Consider the following 23,057-nt stretch of genomic DNA (forward strand, 5'->3'; position numbering starts at 1 on the left):
CGCAGATTCACTTCAATAAATAACTCGGGTGTAAATTAAATTAAACAGTTTAATCTGTAAAAATCTGTGCAATATTATTTTTGTAAACAATGCAGCATCTTTTTGTTCTTCATACCTGAATACTCACATAAGAACATATGCTTAGTGATTTCTGAAGAATTTGTAAAAATAGATTAATTTAACAAAAAAAAAAAAAAAAAAAAACATTCAAAAGCTTCTTGGCAGGAAGCAACTCAAACAGACAGACATTTTCTAAATGTACATCTTGGGCGTCAAAAGGCCCGTCATTTAAAAAGTCAGTGTGTGTCCCGGTGGCCTTCAGGAGTGGCCGTGGGTCCTCAGGTCCTGCTCAGCCCCCTCCCCAGTGAAGTCCCGCTCCGCGCCGGGCTCCAGGTGGGCCTTCTCCTTAACGGAGGCCAGCAGGATTTTGAGCAGCGCGTTCTCGGCGAGCAGGCTCTCGGAGGCGTCGGCCAGGGCCCGCAGCTTGCCGACCGCGTCCGTCAGCTGCTGGCTCTTTTCCTGGTAGAGCGCCTCCAGGCGCCGGCCCTGCCGCTGCAGCTCGGCGTTGTGCGACTCCAGCGCCAGCGTTTGGAGGGAGAGCCGGAGCTTCTCCTGCCGCAGCTGGGCCAGCTGCTCTGACAGCTGCTCCCGCGCGCCCTGGAGCAGGCGCACGTCCGCCTGCAGCCGCCGCAGCTCCGCCTCCACGAGCCCCGCCCGCGTCCCGTCCCGATGCAGGAGGCCAGAGTGGCGCAGGACGAAGCGCACCAGGTTCGGCAGGGTGACGGGTAGGTCCTCCGGGAACTTCACGCTCAGGTGCTTCCTGCGCAAAAAGGACGGTGTACACAAATTAAACTCAGTTCACCCCAATCAAATGTGCAATATCTCATTACAGACATCACACCCAAATGGCTTTATGTAAGACAAAGAGCAAAGATTGAACATGCAACTGGCTCACATTTACATTACATTACAGGCATTTGGCAGACGCTCTTATCCAGAGCGACGTACAACAAAGTGTATAACCATAACCAGGAACAAGTATGACGAAACCCCTAGAGAGAAGTACCGGTCCAAATGCAGGGAACAACCGCATAGTTCAACTTGGACCCTGAAGGTTAATCTGATTAACACTAACAACGAGAACGGCAACAACGCAGTCTATGGAAAAAATACAAGTAGTAGTTAAGACATTTAGACTTTAAACGTAAGTTCACTCTCCATAATAAGGTATTTCACATCTTGTACAAATCAATAGCTACAGTAAGGACATGAACGACACAGGGCTCACTGTGACCTCATTAGCTTACTGCTACGGCATCAGTGTACCTCCATCACCTAAGATGTACGCACATGGCACAGATACACTTGATTCTGTCCATGGGGCCAGCCTCTGGTACTGCCATGCACCACCAGGCACTCATTCACCTGGGACTGACATTTATTAGCTGTATTTCAGAGTTTATTTTGTAATCCTACCATCCAATGTTGGAACAGAAAATGCATGTTCCATTTTGAGCAAGCAACGTCAACCACTTTCCCAAGAACTGACTCAGATTCTTAAATCAGACATTACACCAGTTATTTCCTTACTCCTCCCCCTCACTTCACACCCCATCATGCCATGGGCATCTGTTTCTTAGCAACACAGGCAAAATCAAGTATATTCAAATCTGGAAAAGTGAACGTTACCATTTTAGTCGACGAATCATACATTTCACTAACTGCTTTCTAAGATTATTCTGACATTTTGAACAGTTCAGAAATACAGATTTTGTTTATTATAATGTCATTTACTCCAGGTAATTAAATACAAGGCAACATTCCCAGATATTCATAATATCTGCTTTGCTTATGTACTGCATTCAGGTTGGGATCCACCAATTATCCCATGAACCCTTGATTTTTAATTTGATTAACCTTTAACTAACCAGGCTGGTTAATTAAAAAATTCTTATTTACAATGACAACCTGACAAAATGCAGATATAATATTGAGGGCAAGGGATGGGATTAAAAATGAACAAGGATAAAAAGGTGCACGCACGTACACGCATACAACATAACATCATGACCAAACAACAATCAACTGGCAAAAACGGGCAACAACCACAGCTAAAAGAATCTGACTCTGCTGTCAAGACAGAACAATAGCATATTATGTCCTAACTGCACTGGTGTCTCCAATTACAACAACAAATAAAAGCTGCAGCTCAATCCCACAGATCTCATACAGGTATACAGGCAATAAATTAACATTTATTAAAGTTCATCAACAATAGCTGACATTCAGGATGTAATATCAAAGCAAACGTAAGCATGAGCTTTCATGAATTTGATTGTACATTTAACATTTCAAAAGCTAACCACAGAATTAACTGCCATTTTGTCTGAGAAAATTATAGCAGATACAGTTTTAAGAGAGACAGGATATACTGGCTTGGCATAGTAATTAATAAATACGTGATGAGACATTACACGATCCTGATGCTGCCCTGCCATGGCAACAGCCCTATGTTTCCACTACCTCTAAAAGGAACAGGACAACAGCTCATTAAGGCCCGGACTAGGACAGCCAGACAGACAGAGTCCTACACGTGTGCAACAGTCTGCTACTTTGGGAGATAAAGGAGAGAATGATATCCCAATACCTTACACTTTAATCCACATTCATCTGCCTCTTGTATGACAGGATTCTACTATGTGGATGTACCCAAATTAGCCACAAAACATGGGACAAAGCCCTTATGAAGACAGTGCTTGAAACTAAGAACATCACAGAATACTTCACCAGGAAATGACAAAATCTGGAGAGCCTTACCTGTCCCTGGGGAAAAAGAGAAGGGTGGGGAAGTGGTCAACCATGAATTCCCATGGAAGGTCATTCTGGGCAGCATTAACCCTAGAACAGAGTGACATTATAGAAAAATAAATTACTTTTATCGCTTTAGGATTTCATCTGAGAACGCACCAATACAGAAAATCTTGGGTGTTACGCAAAACATAGGTCATCAGTGTAAAAAAAAATCTTTTTTGGCAAATTTGTCATGTGAATAAAATTGAGTCAAAGTATTTTTTTCTGTAATATTCCCAATATCTGTTATTCAGGAGACCTCATGAACCCTCACAGATCGTTGCCAGATTGCCGTGGTAGCAGGGCATAAAGCGCAAACCTTGTAAAGTCTTCATTTTGAGACAAATAATGTTCTGGAATTGTACAACAATGTAATAACAAAAAATATTTGTTCTTGATGTGCAAATAATCATTACATTGTAACACAATACTTAAAAATGTTGGCCAAAAGAAACTGATCAGTATTTTAGTTTGGAAAACACTAGATAAATTTAAATACACTGGGTAGGCAGAATGTAATTAAATACACTACTTCAGCTCTCTTTGCCGTTAGCTGCTGTCTTTTAAGGTAGTCATCTCCAGCCCTTCTGCAGGGAGGCATTGTATTAGTGCTGTTCACACTCTTCCCAGATAAGACAATGCTGCATCACTGCAGTGTGGCAAACTGCAAAGGAAGAACTTAAATTTTACCGGCTACTGCAAGATAAGGGGGAGGGTACCGTTTACAGTTGGAACAGCACCTACCCCATCTAACTCTCTGTGAGTTTGCTCAATGCCCCCTGTGCCTAGTATTGGAATTCTCAAAATTCTAATGACCCACCCTCCCAAATAAGCAGAGGTCATAACATATACCTCCACTAAATTTGGCTGCTGCCACTATGTCTGTGCAGAGATCGTTTTGGCCAGCCACTAAGAGAGACTCAGTTATGCCTTGTTCTGTTAAATATTAATGCTGTTTTGCGGTGGAATTTCCCTTTGACCTAGATGTCAATCAGAGAATGAATCTGCCCTTTAAAGTTAAGGAAGGAAGGTGCAAGGGATTCTATGACCAATCGACTTTCTGTTGAGAGGATGATTATCTGGCAAGTCTGAGAAAGTCAGCATGTACTTTAAATCCAGTATGGATTTTCCAAGGATGGAAGGGCACCACCCCTTCTCGTTTAATAGGTTTCATGAGCTCGTACCACAGTAAGTCAAGACCTCCTACAGTACAGAACACTGGGGATCTGGATCCAGTTATTAAGTCCAGAGGGAAGAGTTGTTGCTGTGTTACTAGCATCAATTCCAATAACAACCTGGTTTTCCCAGGAGGTCCCTCATGCAAGTCATAACCAAGCAACACTGGCATCAACAGGCTGTGATCACACACCTTACATGCTTGACTCTGCAGCTTTTTGCATGTCAATTCCAAATGAATGAACTGTTAGTTGTAGCTTTAAAACCAGACAGAATATTTACAGCCCAAAAAAATCCTGGTGGTTGCACACTATTTACCTGGCAACGGTGACTTTGCTATTCCCCTGGAAAAGCCTAGCGATCTGGATGATAATATGGTTGAGGACTGTGCAAAACCCACACCAGTGCGTGTAGTAGAAGAGCAAGACATCCTGAGAACAAAGGGAGCACAGACATCAGAGTTTAGAGATGCCTCTAAATCATATTGTGAAAGAATATTTCACACATTTTATTACAGCATGACACAAATGCACTTTTGTTGAAATAATATTTGAGGGGCTATCAAATTCTGTCACACATGCACACCTTCCTCAACTGAGTCAGAGAAGGAGGGCCCCCAGCACCTAATTTTCTGATCTCAGGTCATTCCATGCAGAATCAAATCAAGCCTAAATATATACTCTGCAGGGCAATTATACTCACTGAATTATGTAAAAGAAAACAAATGAAACCATCATATAAGATTTGTATTGGGTAACATCTCCATAATTGAGTACAAAATCACATTTTCTTGGCTTGTATGTGCAATCTGCTATTATTTACTTAGTTGTTTTCATGAAATTTGAAGTATCACTGTATAAGTGGCAGGGGAGGATAGGTTTGTACCCATGAAAACTTCATTCCACAAGCTTCAATGTTAGAATTTTAGATTAGAATTAGATTAAAGCAGCCAAAGGCAGCCATTATGTATAGCACAACTCCATCCGTTCAGTGCATACAACTGAAAACAATGTCAAATCAAGCAACAAGACAAAACAAAGAACTAAGAAAAAGAGTTAAGACACCCAACTGCAACAACCCACTGCCATTTCAGACAATGTCTGCATTTCCTAAAGCTTGAAGGAAAGAAGTAGCACTTCCTGCTTTCTGTTGTGTGCTGAAGCTGCTTTAGTGCAGCTTCAGCACACAATTTGCTGACCGGTTTACAGTCAAACACCTCCTGGTTAAATAACACCATTAAAGCCTAAATAGGGTCATCTAGGACATTTTGTCTATGCAATCCTGTTCTGTCTGTCTTCATTACACTATGTACTTTCCATCAGCAACAGCAACATCGACACTGACATTTTTTGCAATTCACACCATGTTACATTACACAAGCAACCCTTTCACAACAGTCATAGGATGCACAGTACCACAGTCACAGTAAGGAAACAACTGCATGTGCAATGGAATAAATTGTGACACAAATAAATTTTGTTGCAAAACATTGTTTTTGACTACAATGGAAATAACTGTGATGACATGATTAATATATCATGTATAGGTCAGAGAGAAAGCCGGAGGAGACATGCATATGCACAGAGACGGATCACCTTCTCAGGGTCCATGACTGTGCTGAGGAACGAGGCCGTCGTCACTTCTCTGATTAAGGAGTCCGGGGACTTTGGCACGGAAGCACCTACCAGGTGCCTCTTCAGAGGACTGTAAGGAATGCTGTAGTTCCAGATGAAATGTTCTGAAATACAAAAAGGGGAGTGAGAGAGAAGGTTTGCCGCTCAGAAATATGCACTTACACCACTGAGTAGCCTCTTACACCAGATCATAATTTCTCGGTCAGTATTCAGGGATTATACATATAACCTTGCACCACGTGACCCATTAAAAAATGTCCCATACCACTTCATTAATGCAAGACTCTTTACAATACCATCAGATACTAATAAATGCTACACACAAGCACAGCGCATTCAAACTGTAGCAAGGTAATGATCTTTTCAAACCCCACCACACCAGCTACAAAATCAGCTGTAACAAAACACCTACCCAGAGTATCTTTGAGACTTTCCCTGTGGTCAAGAATGTAGTGCACTTCATCTGGCAGATCCACTATAGTAGCAAACACGTTATGGCGGACGTGGTCTTGCGCCCCCAGCCTCACTGCAAATGTCCAGTGCAGGTGGGAGTCCAGCACGTAAAACCTCAAGGTCTTATTAGTCCTGCACTTCAGCCCTGTGATATTGGCAGCCTGGGTGCCTGAGGCCTGAGGAGGAGGCTCTTGTGAGCGTGGGGGGTAGGAGGTCATCCTGGGAGCAAGGGTCTTGCAGCAGGCGCTGAAGCGACTGAGGGGACTGTAGGAGTTGACTATGTGGCTGCAGGCCATGCTCGGGGCCAGCAGGCGGGCGAAGGAGCTCTGTCTGAGGTAGAAGGAGTCCAGGGCGGCCTCCATCCGGTGGAAGGTGCAGCGCGGGGACTGGGCAGCGCCGGGCTCCGCTCCGGCGGACCGGTCGAGGCAGAGCTCGCACACGTTGTGCGTGCGCGAGAGGGAGTCCAGGCGGGGGAGGACCACCGTGTTGCAGCAGAGGGCGCTGGGGAAGGGCAGCTGTCCGCTCGTCTGCCACAGGCCGTCCCAGGAACTCTGGTGTTCTCCGCTCTCCCACCACTCGCTGTCATTGCAGGTGTGGTACTGCAGCGCAATATCTGCTATCTAAGAAGAGGAGACCATGATAGAATCCTATTGGCAGAACAAGCAAAACAATTTACAAGCATTTTTGTGAATTGAAGAAAATACCTGACAACTATATAATCATGCCATGGTTATACAGCAGAGTGCACAGAATGTAGAACATGTAAGAATATAAAACTGGGGAGATTAACAGCGTAATTTTTTAAAATGTAGTTTTTTCTTTCAGTAATTTTTCTTTCAGTAATTAATACTTGTGAACATTTTACAATTATGAAAGGGAAAATAAAATAAATAAACAAATATTCATCCAGGGTTCATTCACAGCATCCAAGAGCCAAATGTGATATAAGACCAAGCCTCTCAGTCAGGTATGTTTATACATCAGCATGCACATGTAAGCACCGCACCCTATATCCTGACATGGGGCTGAAGTTAATGCAAGAAAACAAGTAAAGACAAACTGGTGGCCCTAGACATGCCCTACATAATGTTGTGCGTGAGTTATACTAAGTAGGGTTGTCTTCAAGTCTGAGAGTTCAGTGTGGAAAACTGCAAAGTCATCTGCAGATACAGCAGGTAATGGCACAGCTGCAGAAGAAACGCATGTGATTAACATCGCTCGCCCTTCAGAGCGACAGCTACCCGCACCGTGTCTCAGAAGAGGGGCGCTGATATTTTTAGCTTAGCAGGCTGGTTCATGCAGTATTGGCAGGTTTCCGCTTGGTAAAAAAAAATACTGCACTAAAACTCATATATACTAGGGTTTTGAGACATTATGGCCTCAGCAATTGTACAACATGTGAGACTGGTTTCCACGACCAGTACTTTCAGGTAAGGGTTTTCTCCTGACCTTCGAGATAGCAGCGAACATGATGTAAATGCGTACAAAATACAACAAAGAAATGTGCCACTCGACAATAACTGTAGTGTCCCACTATTCCAGGTCAAAAGCGTGATTAATTAGTGGTGGCACAATGTAAAATGTACTTAAGATGATTTGTACCATGGGTAATGGGACACAAACCAGAGCTGATCAATACTAAGTAAATAAAATGATTATTAAATAAGACAAACATGCTCAGAACAGACATTCAGTTGAGCTCTCAGACCTTTCACAGCATCATACATTGATTCTGAACACACGGGTTTTATTTATGTTTCATGGCATAATGGGTTTTGGCTGGCAAGTTCTACTGGGTTTAAAAATATTAAATAATACGACGTTGCACTTAACAGTCTTTCACCACACCTAACCATTGAAACATTTCCCCGGCTTCTTAACCACTCTGCTTAGACTGAATTGTTGCTACAAGGCTATACTACTACTCCTGAAAAAAAGTGCACTCGCCTCAAAAAAGCATGCATCATGTTATCATATGGAAATAGGACGCATATGTTGCAGTCATCATAAAAAATCGTCACAAAGTGGCCTGAGAACTGGTGGCCACCAACACATGTATACGTGACCACACCAATCATGTGTGCTTAATATACAACAGAATAGCATGGGGAGCAGGCTATACCCTATAAATTTCGTACTTTAACCCATTAATGCCCAGATTTTTCCCAGAGATTTCTTTTTAAAGCATCTATAGTCATCCAAAAAATAATCACAGATGGAAAAAGAGTGGTAGAGACTTCAGCAACTTTAGTCGCCCACAGGCTTAAATGGGTTAAGGGACTGATAAAACGGACGGAGTGCAGGCCTGTTGAAAGCCCAACAGGAAGCCAACTGACCAGCTGGAGGAGGGGCTGACTTGCGGCCAGGGGGTCAAAGGGCAGGAAGAGGAGCAGCGCGGCGCCCTTGCTCAGCTCCTGCTCCATCAGCCGGCTCTTGGCCCCGTGGGGCTGCAGCCAGCGCAGCACGCTCTCCCTGTGCTCGTACGCCCAGCCGCAGATGTTCTCCGACGTGAAGTTGCGCTCGGCCCGCGGGAAAACCTGCAAGCAACCAGGGAAACATTTCAACCTGCAGCCGACACGTTTACTGATAACCCAGGAATGAGCGACGGTCGCGTGATAAACAAAAAAAAACTGACCTCAAATGATACAAATATTTCAGTATTAAAACGGGCTTTCATCTTGTTTAAACTGTTCACCGATCTCTAATTAGAATGACGCAGAGGTCTTTTCAATAATACTTAAAGACAGCGGCTTAGATAGATCATGAAATATGGGGGGATATGCCATCTAGTCACTTCAATTGCTCCATATTCATGCATTCAATTCAAAGCTGACTAACTCTAAATCATGTAGCCTACTACACTTTTCATGATGCACTGTTAAAAACACTGCAGTAGGACTTGAATGCTGCCATCTCTCCACATTTAATTTTTAGCAGCTATAGGAAATCACTTCAAAATAAAAATGTCAGCTATAGGTAGAGCTTGTCCTGCTGCCAGTGGAAAACCAGCAGCATGACGCGAGCAGCACATTCACCAGAGACTTGTTGAAGTGTCGGTGCAGGTAGACCATCTCGTCCTCCTGCAGTGGGATCGCCTCAGCCACGTGCTTGTTGGTCACCACTCCAAATCTAACACCGCCTCGGTAATCTGTGCACAGCACAATGTCACAGTTAGAAGGGGCCATGAAAGCATTCTTTGTGATAATTACATTCTCTCTCGTGCTCTCTTTCTCACACACACACACACACACACACACACACACACACACACACGGTCAACACAAAATATGTATGAGCATTATGTATTTCCAGTATTTTAATGGGAATTGCATTCCTTCTGAAAAGCAGGTGTGAACACTTCAACACAACATGAACATCAGAGCAGTAGAAGTTTTAGTATGTATAAACTAAAAAGTACTGTGCCACATTACCTCCTAAAATTAAGACCACTAGATCAATAAAACAAAAATAATGAAAGGCTTAAAATGTATTATCTGTGTAGGATAAAATGGTGAGATGAAAGCCAGCAAAGAAAAATTGGCTTTCCCCTCATAGTGCTCATTTTGAAAGCAGGCCTGGAGATTTCAGGAGCATTTCAGTCCTGACTTGTCACTTCCCTTCAAATCATCACTAATCACCAGCTTACTGCCTGTGGAATATGTCTCGACCTCTGTTCTATATTTAGACGCAAAAACATCCTTTACCCAATTAACTTCCAACGTAGTACTGCTTAGAAGTACTTAGTTTATACAAAACTATGAAATATAATTCAGTCACTTTTAAAGTTTAGTTGATTTTTCATCCTTTGTCTGAGTTGAATCGTTTCAAAATAGCTAAACCCTCTTGTGCGAAAGGGATGTTGAATAGACAGTGATTACCAGTAGAAAGTACAAAATTACAAAAATATCAATAGATTCCTGCAGCATAAATCATAAAATATCTCAGGCAGTCAGAAAACAGCCTATACTACATTTTCAAGCTATATGCCCAACAAATGTAATTCAATTAAAGGCATAAGCTCAAGGTCTCACTATAATTTTTGGAAGGCATTAAGAAGTTATGTTATATGAAATGCCTTCTGATACACTGTCAAGCTATGCACCTTGCACAAAGGCCTATTCTCAACGAACACTTGATATTGTGCGTTTCTCATTACTTCTCAGTGCACAGTAAATGGCCTCCACGTTCAGTGGGTGAGGTCCGGTGACGTGGCTTACCCCTCCTCAGGGACTGCAGAGCTGAAGTGAGGAAAACCGTATATCCAGGAGGCTGTGGCGAGGCGTTGAACTCAAAATACCCTATTACTCCAGGCTGGAGAGGGAGAGAGGCTGCGTCAGACACACATACCTGACATGGCCATTCACACGGGGGCTGATGAGTGGCACGTATGTACGTCTGTCATGTCACTGTTAGATGTGGAACACTATATATAGTGTTCCACATATGATTTTTCAGCATGTGACTTACTACAAACCTGGTTGAATGGTCATGCCGTGTAATGCATTTAGAGACCAACAGCAGACTCATAAATTCCTATATGTTACAGCCATACTTTACAAGTTTATGAGAATCTAGGGCTCGTGGGTATTAAAAATAAAAAGGGTCCAGGATCAGAGAGGCTGTACACCCATTTCCCTCTCATATGTGAAAAACAGCTCACACATAGCCAGGTATAGGAAACTCAAGCACCAGTCACCCATGTGTCACAAACATCTCTGGATAGCTTAGTCTTTCCAGGCAGACAGTACCTCATCACTGTTACCTGACAAGAACTTTTAGCAACACCGTTTTTACAGCCTTACCCATATAAATTAAAAGACCACAACAATGTTCTCTGAAAGGTTTAAATTATAAATATAGCACTGACTGAACTCACTAAATATTCATCAAAAACCATTTGTGGGTCCCAGGGCCCAACACTGAAATATGACTGCCAAGCCATCTAACTAGTAACCAGATTTTGGTGTTCAAAAAGCACAATATGATTACTGGGTTTTAAAGCTATTTACTTGGACCAATTGTCATATTTAATGTATTGACCATGTATTAAAATTGAAAATGAATGTTACAGTTAATTTTCAATTTATCTGAAAATTAATGTAAACTGAGTAAACAGAGACATCTCCTGGTCAAACATTAACATCACATTCTCTAAACTATCACTGAACTGTCACTGGAACGTTCAGAATCTTCAGGGCACTGTATCCACAAAACAAATCATTACTGTACTTGTTCAGTAAGCTATAGCAAAGTATAGGCAGATGTATAGAAACAGATGTATGGGGGGAAAAAAAAAATATATATATATATATACACATATATATATACATACACACACATTTCTAAAGGACAGCAGATACCCGTCCTTATGTTTTTTCCCCTTCATTCAGACAGGAGGAAAGCAGAGAGGGTCACAGAGAGAGATGGGCTTGCAGTACATAAATTGCCACAACAAGGAATCGAGCCTCTGACCATAAAAACTTAAAAGCTTGACCACAAGCTCAACCACAGCAGTCCATGCCACAATGGTTTTAAAATGTGAAAGGAAGAATTGACTGAACAGAATAACGTAATGCAAGTGAGATTATATAGCTTGCTAACATTCATATAATTTATTCAGCTACCTCAGTTAGGCTGTGTTTGCACAAACAGTACATAAAGAACAAACTATAAGCCCACAATAACTGGAACTGTTGACAGGATACACCTGTCATCCAGTTTGCTTCACTGCTGATAGTGCAGTCTCAAGAGAGTAGCTCAAACAACCACAGCCCTCATCTGGTATGTGGAAGACTGATGCCAGCTCACATTTAGAAAAAAATCTAGTTGAGCAACTTCTGTGCACAATAGCACTATTTATGTTGGCTTCGGAAGCTATAGAAAAAAGCATGAATTGTTCTTGCCCTGTCAGTTTTCATTGAGGGAAAAATAAGACAATAAGAAAGAATATGCAGCAGTGTGTAATACTATATGCTGCAGTTGTTATTGAGAAAAAAGTTCTGCCCTTGCTGTTTCTAGTACTGCAAATAAAAATAAAACACTACTTTTTCTAAATATTTATAAGTAAATCCATTCATCCATCCATTATCTTTCTTAAGAGTTAACTTGCATGTCTGTCCCATCCAAAATTAAAATTCCATAGTATTACAAATTTAGAAGGCCCAGTCCAATGTCCAGAAATTGATCTGGCATTATGTCCACTCTAGCCTCTCGTCACTCTAATATCATTAGTATTTTACACTGCCATTTCTATTCACATATCCAGATCCCAATAATAACACTCAGCCAGTAGGGTCAAGCCTTTTCTTCTTCTGCATTTGAGCGCATTGTCCGTGACATTTTGGGACCATCTGGGTCTTGGTGACCACAGAAAACTAGAAGGCAGAAGTTCAAGTGCAAGTTCAAGACGTGATGAAACTGTTCACTTTGGGTATTACAGCGCAGAGCAAGTCTATGATGTTGAAGTTTCAGGCCACACAGATCCACAGGAAGCCATTATTGAGGGGTACACATCAGAATGATGTCAGGTTCATTCACAGCCTGAGAGGTGCTCAGCTGGCTCCACTTCATAAAGACACACAATTAAACACAAGTTCACTACTAGCATCCAGTCATGCAGTGGATCTGTTCTTGTTGCATAATCAATCTGGTTAGACACCAATAATTGGCACCAAAGCACTTACCTCATGATAGGAGAGGAAGTCTTGTAGTGTGGCTCGAGACGGAAGGTAAGTGAGTGGGGTGATGACCCTGTGGATAAACCTCTCTAGATAGGCCGCTGTGTAGGGCCCCTTGTACTCAATTGGCCCAAATCTGCAGAGGGAGAAGGATGTCATTGGCAATACAGTGTGTGGGCTTTTATGGCCGGACCTATTTATTTTCATGTAAATATTAAAGAGAATAAAATGCGAGTAATATCTATCAGTGTGAAGGGGATGGCAATAAAAACCCTTTTGTGAAACTTTCAAAGTTTAGAAATTACAGCATAAGCAAAGACACAAAAAAGCAATTAACAAGCAGTATGATAAAAACATATAAAATAGGCCTAGTAATCAACTATTCATGGATAACGGCCCAAATTCACTGAGAAAAAATGACTCTGATCATTAAACTGAAATAAGGACAGACTAATGAAATGGGAAATGATTTATTCAAAATTTAAGGTCTTCCGTAACTCCTGATCATCAATAAGAATTATGTCAAACTATACAAAAATCCTATCACCTATTTGAACATTGGCTAGCCAAATCCCATTCCAGTCTACATATGAAATGCATGTGTAAACAGCCCCTAGCATTACCAGTTTTATGAGCCATCAGTACAGAACTAGACATAGTATATGCATTAAATCTCAAAAGCTCACGCTGATACTAAACAGATATGTGTAAGCTACAGTATGCGAAGAACAACCAGGTAGTTTGTCTTAATGTGAAGAAGAAATTTCTGTGATTAATGGTTAACAACTAAGAAATCTACACCTGTCTACTGGTCAGCAAACATTTCCCCAGACAAAGAATAATGGCATGTAAAATCAGCTATTGTTTGCAATGCTTATACCGTGAACGTATGACAGGCTAAAACGATCTCTTTAAAGATATTGGTCATTTACCTTCTGTAAAACAGATGTATAACTGGGTACTGATAGAGGTTTTGCTGTTTCCTGCATTTACCATGATGCCACCAGCAATTGACAGCAATAAACTGCACCTGAAACACACAGAGCAAAGCAAAGTCATGTTGGTTAGTCTAATAAATAATATTACCTCAGAAATACAACCCTGAGAGTTACAGACTGACCGATCAAGTGAACAGGGCATGAACCCGGGAGAAACATTAGCAGTTATGCTTTTTTAATCTCCTTATAATACAATACATAGATTCTCTTTCTAATTACTACTGATGCAAAAAAAGGTGAGCATCAAATAAATGTATTTATTGTTAATTATGCTTTATTTTTTATTTGAAAGTATGTAAGTAAAGCACAATGCATTGGACTCTGGAGCAGTGGAAAAAGTTTCTCTAGTGTGATGAATCATGCTTCACTACCTGCCAGTCTGACAAACAAATTTTGGTTTGGCGAATGCCAGGAGTACGCTACCTGCCCGAATGCACAGTAGCGACTGTAAAGTTTAGTGGAGGAGGAATAATGGTCAGGAGCTGATTTTCATAGTTTGGGCAAGGCCCCTTCATTCCAATGAAGGGAAATCTTAATGCTACAGCGTACAATGACATTCTAGAGAATTGTGTGCTTCAAACTTTGCAGCAGCAGCAGTTTGGGGAAGGCACTTTCCTGTTTCAGCATGGCAATGCCTCTGTGTACAAAGCGAGGTCCATATAGAAATGGTTTGCCAAGTTTGGTGTGGAAGAACTTGACTGGCCGGCACAGAGCCCTGACCACAACCCTATGGAACACCTTTGGTATCAATTGGAACACCGACTGCGAGCCAGGCCTTACAGCCAAACATCAGTGTCCAATCTCAGTAATGCTCTTGTGGCTGAATGGAAGCGAATCCCCGCAGCCATGTTCCAAAATCTGGTGGAAAGCCTTCACAGAAGAGTGGAGGCTGTTATAGTAGTAAAGGGGGAACCAACTCTATATTAATGCCCATGGTTTCGGAATGAGATGTTCAACACACACATATGGGTGTGACGATCTTGTGTTCAAATACTTCTAGCCATGTAGTGTATATAGCAAAATGTACATGGGCACTGTATAGTGCACTGTTCACTTTATAGTGCACTATTCTGATGTCACATAATTTGTGGTACACATGGTTTCACTGTTCTGTAGCCTTTTCTATGCAGCCCCAATATACCTCTTTGGACATCCTCCTGGCAACTTTCTGGACCTCTTCTCTGGCAGTGATAGAATGGGCACACCAAGGGGCATACAGAAAGATGAGGGAGACCTCAGCCATGCTCCGCAGCCTCTCCACCTGCTCCAGCTGCCCCAGGAAGAGGTCCACCACCGGGACGTCAGGGGAAAAGAAGCGAACAGGAGGTCGTGCTGGGGCAACCACATTCTTTGCACGGCTGCAGAGGTTTAAAAAAAAAAAAATCAATTATGCAACACATTAGAATGATCACCACTATCCAGAGATTGACTACCTTTTCGCAAAATACTTCACTCCGATTATATCCGGGTGCATTCGTTCAAAGGTTCTGTTCATTTAAATATTTGGTTCAAAAACTGATGGAAGATAAGTTAAAAGCAGTTATATAAAAAGTTATAGTTTCAATTTATTTGCCGGATTTATTTCGTCATCATTACACAAAATGCGCTATTCTAAATTAGTAATCCGAGTTATTCGTCAGTTAGTAACTGATGAACCTACAGTTCAAATGAGTGAATGGCATACAGCTAAAATGAACAGCCTGAAAAGGCCACGTCAGTCAAATAAAACTTCATAATAAAGTACATTACTGTTACAATTTTGGGAAAGTTCAAGTTCAGTCAGATCGAGCGCCTAGCTAGATAATGTAGATTCTGGTTCATTTATTCATTCTCATTAATTTATCGATAAGAAATAGGTATGGTGAACTAATCTAGCTATAAATGTACAATTTGCTTATTGACTGAACGGTAAAAACAAAAAGTCAAGCACTATCTTATCTGTCAGCAAGTTCACTGTATATTCTAATTTAAAAGAGTGGGGTCCAGTTGGAAATTAAGCTCGTTAGCTAGTTGTACCAGCTATAGTACAAGACACTGTTGTCTAAACTGAAAAGCTAGCCAGCAAACTTTCATTCTATTTAGTTGTGCCATTAAGTTTAGCCACAAGAGTGAAAAAACATTCATTCGCTCTTGTAGCTAAATAACTAGGTATCAGATAAGTAGCGTTACACGGGTTTGATAGTACATTTCAGTTATAACTACTAGTCTAGCTAGCTTGCAAGCTAACTTTAATTTAGCTAGCTAGCTGACTTACTGTGTGAATTTGTGTTTGCTGCACAGAACGCTGGCTAGCAACAGCTGACTAAACTGTTTGTCCGGGTTTTGATGCTAATGTAATTTCAACAACACACACGGCAATGGGGTTACCTGCAGGTTAATTTGATAGCAAGGATAAGAAGACAGCTCAGCGCTATGGCTCCACACAGAAGATCAGGTCTCCGGGCCATCTGATTGACCACCTGCCGGTGAGACACCCGTAACCGGCGCAGCATTACAGATGCTATCCTGTCCCTCCCATTTATATTCCCAGGTTTACACAGCAAACATACACTTGACCAGGGGGGAGGGATACAGCCTTATCATAAATGGGAGAGTTTCAATTGACCCACTTGATGTGCTCTTTGAAATACACACTAAGCAACCCTCCTTCGCCACGTACTCTGAACACTTCCGCTTTGAAATCCAGGGTAACCGTATTAAGGGACTGTCGCAAAAGAAACTATGTAATGTTAATTCATGAACTACCAGGGATGGTAGCTATTTTGTCATCACTTACATCAACCCATATATTGTTCGTTGCCGTCAAAACAACTCATCTGAAATGGACGCCGTTTTAGCGGGGGAATAGCCGCGCAAGTCACACGTGGAAACAATGCTGAAGTTGTAGGTGGTTACGCTATCAAGGTATCCATAACCTTAGCGTACATACGATTTTCTCGGCAGAGTGAGTTAGGGTAAGCCTTTTCAAATTGGCATGTTAATAATTGAATAAAACAAGGTATAGGTGATTATACTGAATGGAATGCAAGGTTCTGAAATTGGTGTGCTGCCTGAGATTATTAGGGCCCAAATATCAGGCACATTTATGAAATGCACCTGAAGAGCAAAAGGCTGTGAATTCTCCAACGATCTTAATGGCACATGGTTGTGACCATCTTGGTCAAATTGCATATTTTCTTTATTTTATAAGTTAAAAGAAATCAACATGGCCTACAATGTCTGAAAATTTTAGGTTTTTGTCAGCTCAAAGTATTTATCATACTTATATTTAAAACAATGTTGTTACAATATATAATTTTAATTGAATTCATATGACCTCTGGCCACAAATATTACAGGCATTTAGCACACTCTGGTTGTTGTCCTACTTGGGAATCAAACCAGCATCCTTTTGTGTTAAGCCCTCTTCTGCATTTAAGAACAGACCACTCACCCATTTCTCACCCATTTCTTGCTGGACCATCTACACCATCTACACCTTCAAATCGACAAGATTGTGGGCATAGAAGCAGTCACAACTGCAGTCACAACGTGCCTCATGCTGACACACTTTGACACACATTTTACATTTAAAAAGTAACTAGCTCTAAATAACTCCATTGTGAAGGTGTTTCCATCGTTTCAATATCTTACAGTGTTAAGGAACAGTGATGATATGTTACTGCTATTGTAGTTAAATTAACTTTATGTAAATCATGATAAACACAATTGTGAGAGAGAAAAAACACTGGGAAACAAACTTTTAACTGGTAAATTGTTTTCTTATTGACTCTAAAGATGTTTAATTTAACTTTCTCAAAAACTGAGATATCTAAAAAGGTTGGAGTTTTAACGGCGTGAAAATATTTCACCTACACCATTTCAGATGCACATTATTTTCAGGACTTTCGGGTACACGTGACAGAATGTTGAGGTAGATTTTGGGGAGGAAAAAATGTGTCTGACATTTTTGTATGTCTATTTGATCTTTCTTTATTACAGCCTTGGCCCTTTAACATAGGCTACATGCATTTTTGTTGTTTTTTTTTAATCGAGAGCTGCAAAAGACAACTTCAGTGTCGTGGTAAAGGATGGGGCAGGAAAGACTCAGAAGTGTGAATAAACAATGCCTCAGTGGAGACATGAATGTTCTCCTGTGTTACAGTCTATAAAACAAGCTTGATACTGGTGATCAGCTCTTGACTCACACTTAATTCCAGAAAATGATTGCTAGCACGTAGACTAGGCCAACAGTATATTAAAATTTTGAAAAGAAGTGTATCCTGGAAAGCGCTGCTATAGGTCCCTGCTTTTTCGGGGTTATCAAATTTTACTTTCATGTAAGCAGTCTTGAATACTACAATTGTGTGAATAAAAATAAAACACAAACAATTACCTGTGGAAAATTGGTGGTATGTCCATTGTTGACTCAACTCTAACAAAGTAGCCTACATGAGTTCAATAGGGACCATATTTAGCCTATTCTGTAAAAGTTAATTTAACAGTGATCTTTTTACTGGGTACAGAATTGTACTGTATAATCGCATCAAGTTCAGGTGCATTGTTGAAGCCAGCATTAATCTGCGTTTCAATACCTTTTACATACTCACTTTTTCTTGTGTAAGTGTGATGCTATATGGAGCGGTTCTAGGAGACGTCACTGGACTTCATTTGTTTTTGACGTATCATGGCTGTTACAAAGGGAGTGATGCTCAGGAGCGTCCTAAGTAGTTTACCGACGGAGTATAAAACCTTCACAGAACGCTTCTGTCAGCCCGTCGTAGACTAAATCAGTTAGTTTCTCCGCGAACGGCTTCCCTTTTGCCTGAGTATGACCGCACTGTATCTGCTAATCCTTCTTTGCAGCGGTAAGTAGCCTATTGTTACCGTGTACGATTACATGACAAGATAAAAAGTGATTTGTAGAAACAAAAACATTGCTATCGCGATGAGCTGGCTTATGTTCTTAATTTTAAGTTACAGATGAACACAAAACAAGTTTTCGCCTCCAAATATGTTCGGATATTCACTATATGTGTGTCGACATTATTCCATTTATTTTGCCCAAGAAACTGCACGTGAGCCAATAATGTAAAAAAGAAAAAAAAAAAAAAAAAATTCCAAGCCTGAAAAATAAAGTACTTTTAAAGATTTTACTTGAACTATGCGCATCTGGTGAGGTCTACGATGAATAGCTATCAAATAATGAACTTATTCAAAATGAATTAATAATCTCACACCAGATTTAAAAGTAACTCAGTAGGGCAATTTATTTTCTTTTACGTTTGGGTAATAGTAATAGTTTAAAAGTTTCTTTTTAAACGTGCTCATTGAATACCTAGGTCAAAAACAAGTATTTTATTTGAAATGCACTTTTCTGTGTATTTCAATATTTTCCTATAAAATGTTCCGAAACATATAGTTCTATCTTCAAAGTTTAGAATTCTATTTGGAAAAAATCTGTTCAAATGCATTTTGAGTACATCCCAGAATGCCATTTTAATCTTCAAGTATTTTTTTTTAAGTGAATTGAAAAACTATGTTCTCAAATCTTGCTAATTTCCTGTACATTTGAAGTACGTAAATATTTACTTACATTCAAATTATATAAAGTGAATTTAGTCATTCGAGATAATTGAAATTCAATTAAACTATGTAATCTTTAAAAATGAAAACTACTCGTAACCCGCACATTGTGCTGGATGTGGATGGTTTAAGACAAGACAGCAAAACACAACTGAGATGACAGTGCTTACCAAAGCTGTTTTTAAATTTTGGTAGCAATCAAGAGATGATTCTCGTTGGGCCATAATACACATGTAAGGGAAAGGTGAGCAGCAGCCTGCAGACATGAAGGAGGCTTCTGACTACCCAGCTGAACTTAAACCATTATTTGTACTGATAATCAATAAATACATCTATCAATATATGTATTAATTGAGAAATTAATTAAAATACATGCGCATCACCATTGTTTTCTTTTCATTGTTTTCACTTAACTCCTTAAGGTTACTTTAGATGGAACCAACATGCAGTTATAGAGTGAGATGTGTATTTACAGTTTTTCTTATCATTGGAAAGTGTGACTTGTTTCAGTTTAATACTGACTTTTTGTGCAGATTGTAGGTTCTTTAACATTGGATTTCCATAACTGTATTATCTATGCATTATCAGTGCGCGATCAAATGGGTTATTCAGATTTGGATATACCCCTAGCGCCTTGATTGCAATGTTAGTTGATCTTTTTCTGTGGGTTACAGTACACATGGCTTCCTTGGCTCCAGAGAGGTCCCATCGGAGTAAGAGGGGCTTGCTGGAGCTGGCTGGACTCATTAAGTGCAGCACAGGGCGGCATGCTCTTGCCTATATGATGTATGGATGCTACTGTGGCCTGGGTGGTCAGGGCTGGCCTAGGGATAAAGCAGACTGGTATGTAAGTGTTGGGGGGGCCCACCTGTATTCACAGGCTTTTCACAGCCACCTGAAACTTGTCTTATTCACTATAAACAGAACATGTGCATGTGCTTGAATGTTAGGGAAGAGGTCTCCAAGCTCCTTTAAACTTCACAACTCTATGTCATGTACCTCATACTGGAAATTAGTAATGTTTGCAGCACATATGGTGGCCTTGCATTTATGAGTAAGATGGAATCTTAGATGACATCTCACACAAATGAGTACAACAGACACGCCCTACAGTTCCACACCGTTTAGCTCAGTCAGCAGTTCTTTTTAGTCCTGAAAGCCGTTTTATTTGTGTGTTATGCACACCAACCACTGAGCTAATAATGCTAGGTAAGAATTTTTAAAAGAAACAAAGTACAAAGTTCATTAAAGTAAATTTGGATCTGAATTTTCATCATGTTCCTTTCTGTTTCATACCTTGTCTCATTTGCTTTGATTAAATCCCTTCATTACATAGATTAATAATCATATTATAAGCATAGCTACTTTCACTAGCACTTCTGTGATGTTGCATCTTTACCTTCTGGTCTGGGAATGCTGTTAGCCAGATAGGGCACTATTGCATATATTTATCAATGAATACACTTATGTTTCTTCTATATTCTAGTTACTCTGGAGAAGAGTTTATGATAAATTAATGTAACAATATGTTAATTTACACTGGACAGATTTTCCTCAGAAAGGGTAATGCACTTAATTACATCAGAAGAATCCAATTGAATCTGTAAGTTTTTTTTCTGTGTTTGCCCTATTCCTGAGCTGTGGAGTCCAGGCTCACCTGAGATGTGTGGTTGAAAGACCTGACTGAAAGTTAAGCTGCGGTCATTGGCCTTGTCCCACTCTCCTATGCTACAGCTACAGCCTCAGAGTTTACCTCTAATGAATGGGTCTTGTGCTAATGTACACCCTCTCAGCTGGAGTGATTGCAGACTAGTATGGGAGGTATCTGCAGGTAGAGTGTAATGAAACCCAAACTGATGGTATACTAGTATTTATGGGAGCTGTGGTGGATTAAATAGTATTCCTTCTCGGTTGGATAAATATTTCTTAACAGCTCTGGAAATTTTTTGATGATAGTCTTCTCATTTGAAATGAACCCAAGTTTAAAGTGACCCCAGCATGTAATAATTCAGACATTTTAATTCATGGCATTACATGTATTTTCAGTCGTAACTCCTGTTTTCACTCAAACATAAAACACAATGCTGGAAAGTGAAGGAAGTGGGAAGAACAGTTAGTGATGAGAAAAAAACCATCCTATAATATCAGTTATAATGATGAGAATCATTATGTCTGATACACTTAATGGCAAAACACATTTTTTTTTCTCCATCTGAAGGTGTTGTCATAAACATGACTGTTGCTATGAAAAAGCTGAGGATGCAGGTTGCCACACAAAGACAGACAAGTACCAGTGGTCGTGTGAGGAAGCCGAGACAAACTGTGGTATGTACATCGCAGGGACAAAGTGCTGCATTTCACTTTATTTGTCTTAGCATTGTAGTCCGGAACATTTAATAAAGCACAAAGACTAATTTAATTCCACGTAAAATAAACAGCATTCTGTATAAAAAAACACGTATTGTGAAGACTAATCAAGGGTACTGCAATGTACACATACAGAGTACTTAGAATGTAAAGCATAATCTAAACTATAAAATATGGCTTGCAACCAAAAGTACCTCAGCTAAAGCATGCTTGTGTTGTATTGTTCATCTTGTTCAATGTACTCCACCATTCACTCCCGCACCCACTCCACTGTCCCTCTTTGTGTGTTTAAATAGCAGTCAGTAAGCCGGATTCAGAGGTATTTTCTTTCCATAAATAAAATTTAAAAAATAAAAAGCCCTGCATCCATTGTGCCAGCATGTGAGATTAGGATCAGTTATCAAATCCATTCACACCAATGGTCATTATTTGCAGGATCTAATTCGGTCTTCATCTTTTCTCTTATTCCAGATGCCTTGAAGGACAAATGTGAGAAAAGGCTTTGCAAGTGCGACAAGGAGGCAGCCAGGTGTTTGCGAAAAGCACCATTCATACCAAAATATTCTGTATGGCCAGACTTCCTATGTGGACCTGAATATCCAACATGCAGTTATTACTAATTCTATAAATACAATATTAAAATCTGAATTATTCAATAAACGTGGCTCTTTCATTTCAAAAAATAAAATACATAGATAAACATTTAGTGCAGTTTCTTTATCAAATGAAATTTTTATGGTTTGTCAGTGTATCTATAGCACAACTCAGTTTAGGGACATTTATTTAAATGAAATGGTGCCCTTGGATATATCAGAATAATTTTAAGTATGAATTTCTGAAATTCAGAAAGCTTGTCTTGTGTAGCCACAGCCCATAGGTGTATAGCTGGAAGTACTCCTCATTATATAATTATGAAAATACATCTGTTGATACCAGATTCCCAAATGTAACTTTTTTCCGTTTTTCTTCCAATCTGTAATGCCCAATAATGATTGCAATACCCCCTGTAAATTCAGGTACAGCATAGACAAAAGGCCTCAATCTTTCCTTTGAAACATTTAGTGTTAATTTTTGCTTCTTTTTGCTCTGCCTACCAGTTCTGCTTGCACAGTCATGGAGTCAGAGGACACATCTGGTGTAGCTTGCACAGACACAGTATAGATGCCCAACTGGCCAGGGGTCACTGGTCCATGAGACATGGTATGCTGAGACATGGTCTTCCTGTCCACTACATCGCACCCTGCTAGCAAAAGCTAATTATGCAGCAGTCTGCATCACTGTTGCATCATCTCTCAATTAAAATTGTTAATTGTACACAAAGTAAGTGATTCAAAACTG

General features: G+C 40.3%; 2 protein-coding genes across 3 annotated transcripts; one reads left to right on the forward strand and one right to left on the reverse strand.

Annotated features, from left to right (window-relative positions):
• Positions 1 to 31: 31 nt before the first annotated feature.
• Positions 32 to 16,468, reverse strand: txndc11 (thioredoxin domain containing 11). The gene is made up of 12 exons (XM_035405404.1): positions 16,156 to 16,468; positions 14,930 to 15,146; positions 13,723 to 13,820; positions 12,797 to 12,926; positions 10,331 to 10,424; positions 9,149 to 9,261; positions 8,450 to 8,650; positions 6,073 to 6,733; positions 5,622 to 5,764; positions 4,345 to 4,457; positions 2,818 to 2,898; positions 32 to 820 (listed from the first exon to the last, which is right to left on the reverse strand). The coding sequence occupies exons 1-12, from the start codon at positions 16,278 to 16,280 to the stop codon at positions 319 to 321; spliced, it is 2,478 nt and encodes an 825-aa protein (XP_035261295.1). The 5' UTR covers positions 16,281 to 16,468; the 3' UTR covers positions 32 to 318.
• Positions 16,469 to 18,401: 1,933 nt separating this feature from the next.
• On the forward strand, positions 18,402 to 22,379 carry LOC118221580 (phospholipase A2-like). Of its 2 annotated transcripts, XM_035406787.1 has the most exons (5): positions 18,402 to 18,634; positions 20,027 to 20,195; positions 21,571 to 21,677; positions 22,016 to 22,038; positions 22,191 to 22,234. In XM_035406787.1, the coding sequence occupies exons 1-5, from the start codon at positions 18,598 to 18,600 to the stop codon at positions 22,197 to 22,199; spliced, it is 345 nt and encodes a 114-aa protein (XP_035262678.1). In that variant the 5' UTR covers positions 18,402 to 18,597; the 3' UTR covers positions 22,200 to 22,234. The 2 variants fall into 2 exon arrangements, with proteins under 2 accessions (XP_035262678.1, XP_035262677.1); XM_035406786.1 differs by lacking the exon at positions 22,016 to 22,038 and having other exon boundaries at positions 18,408 to 18,634; positions 22,191 to 22,379.
• Positions 22,380 to 23,057: the final 678 nt, after the last annotated feature.

Source organism: Anguilla anguilla, chromosome 2 (genome assembly GCF_013347855.1).
Source record: "Anguilla anguilla isolate fAngAng1 chromosome 2, fAngAng1.pri, whole genome shotgun sequence".
Taxonomy (NCBI): Eukaryota; Metazoa; Chordata; class Actinopteri; order Anguilliformes; family Anguillidae; genus Anguilla; species Anguilla anguilla.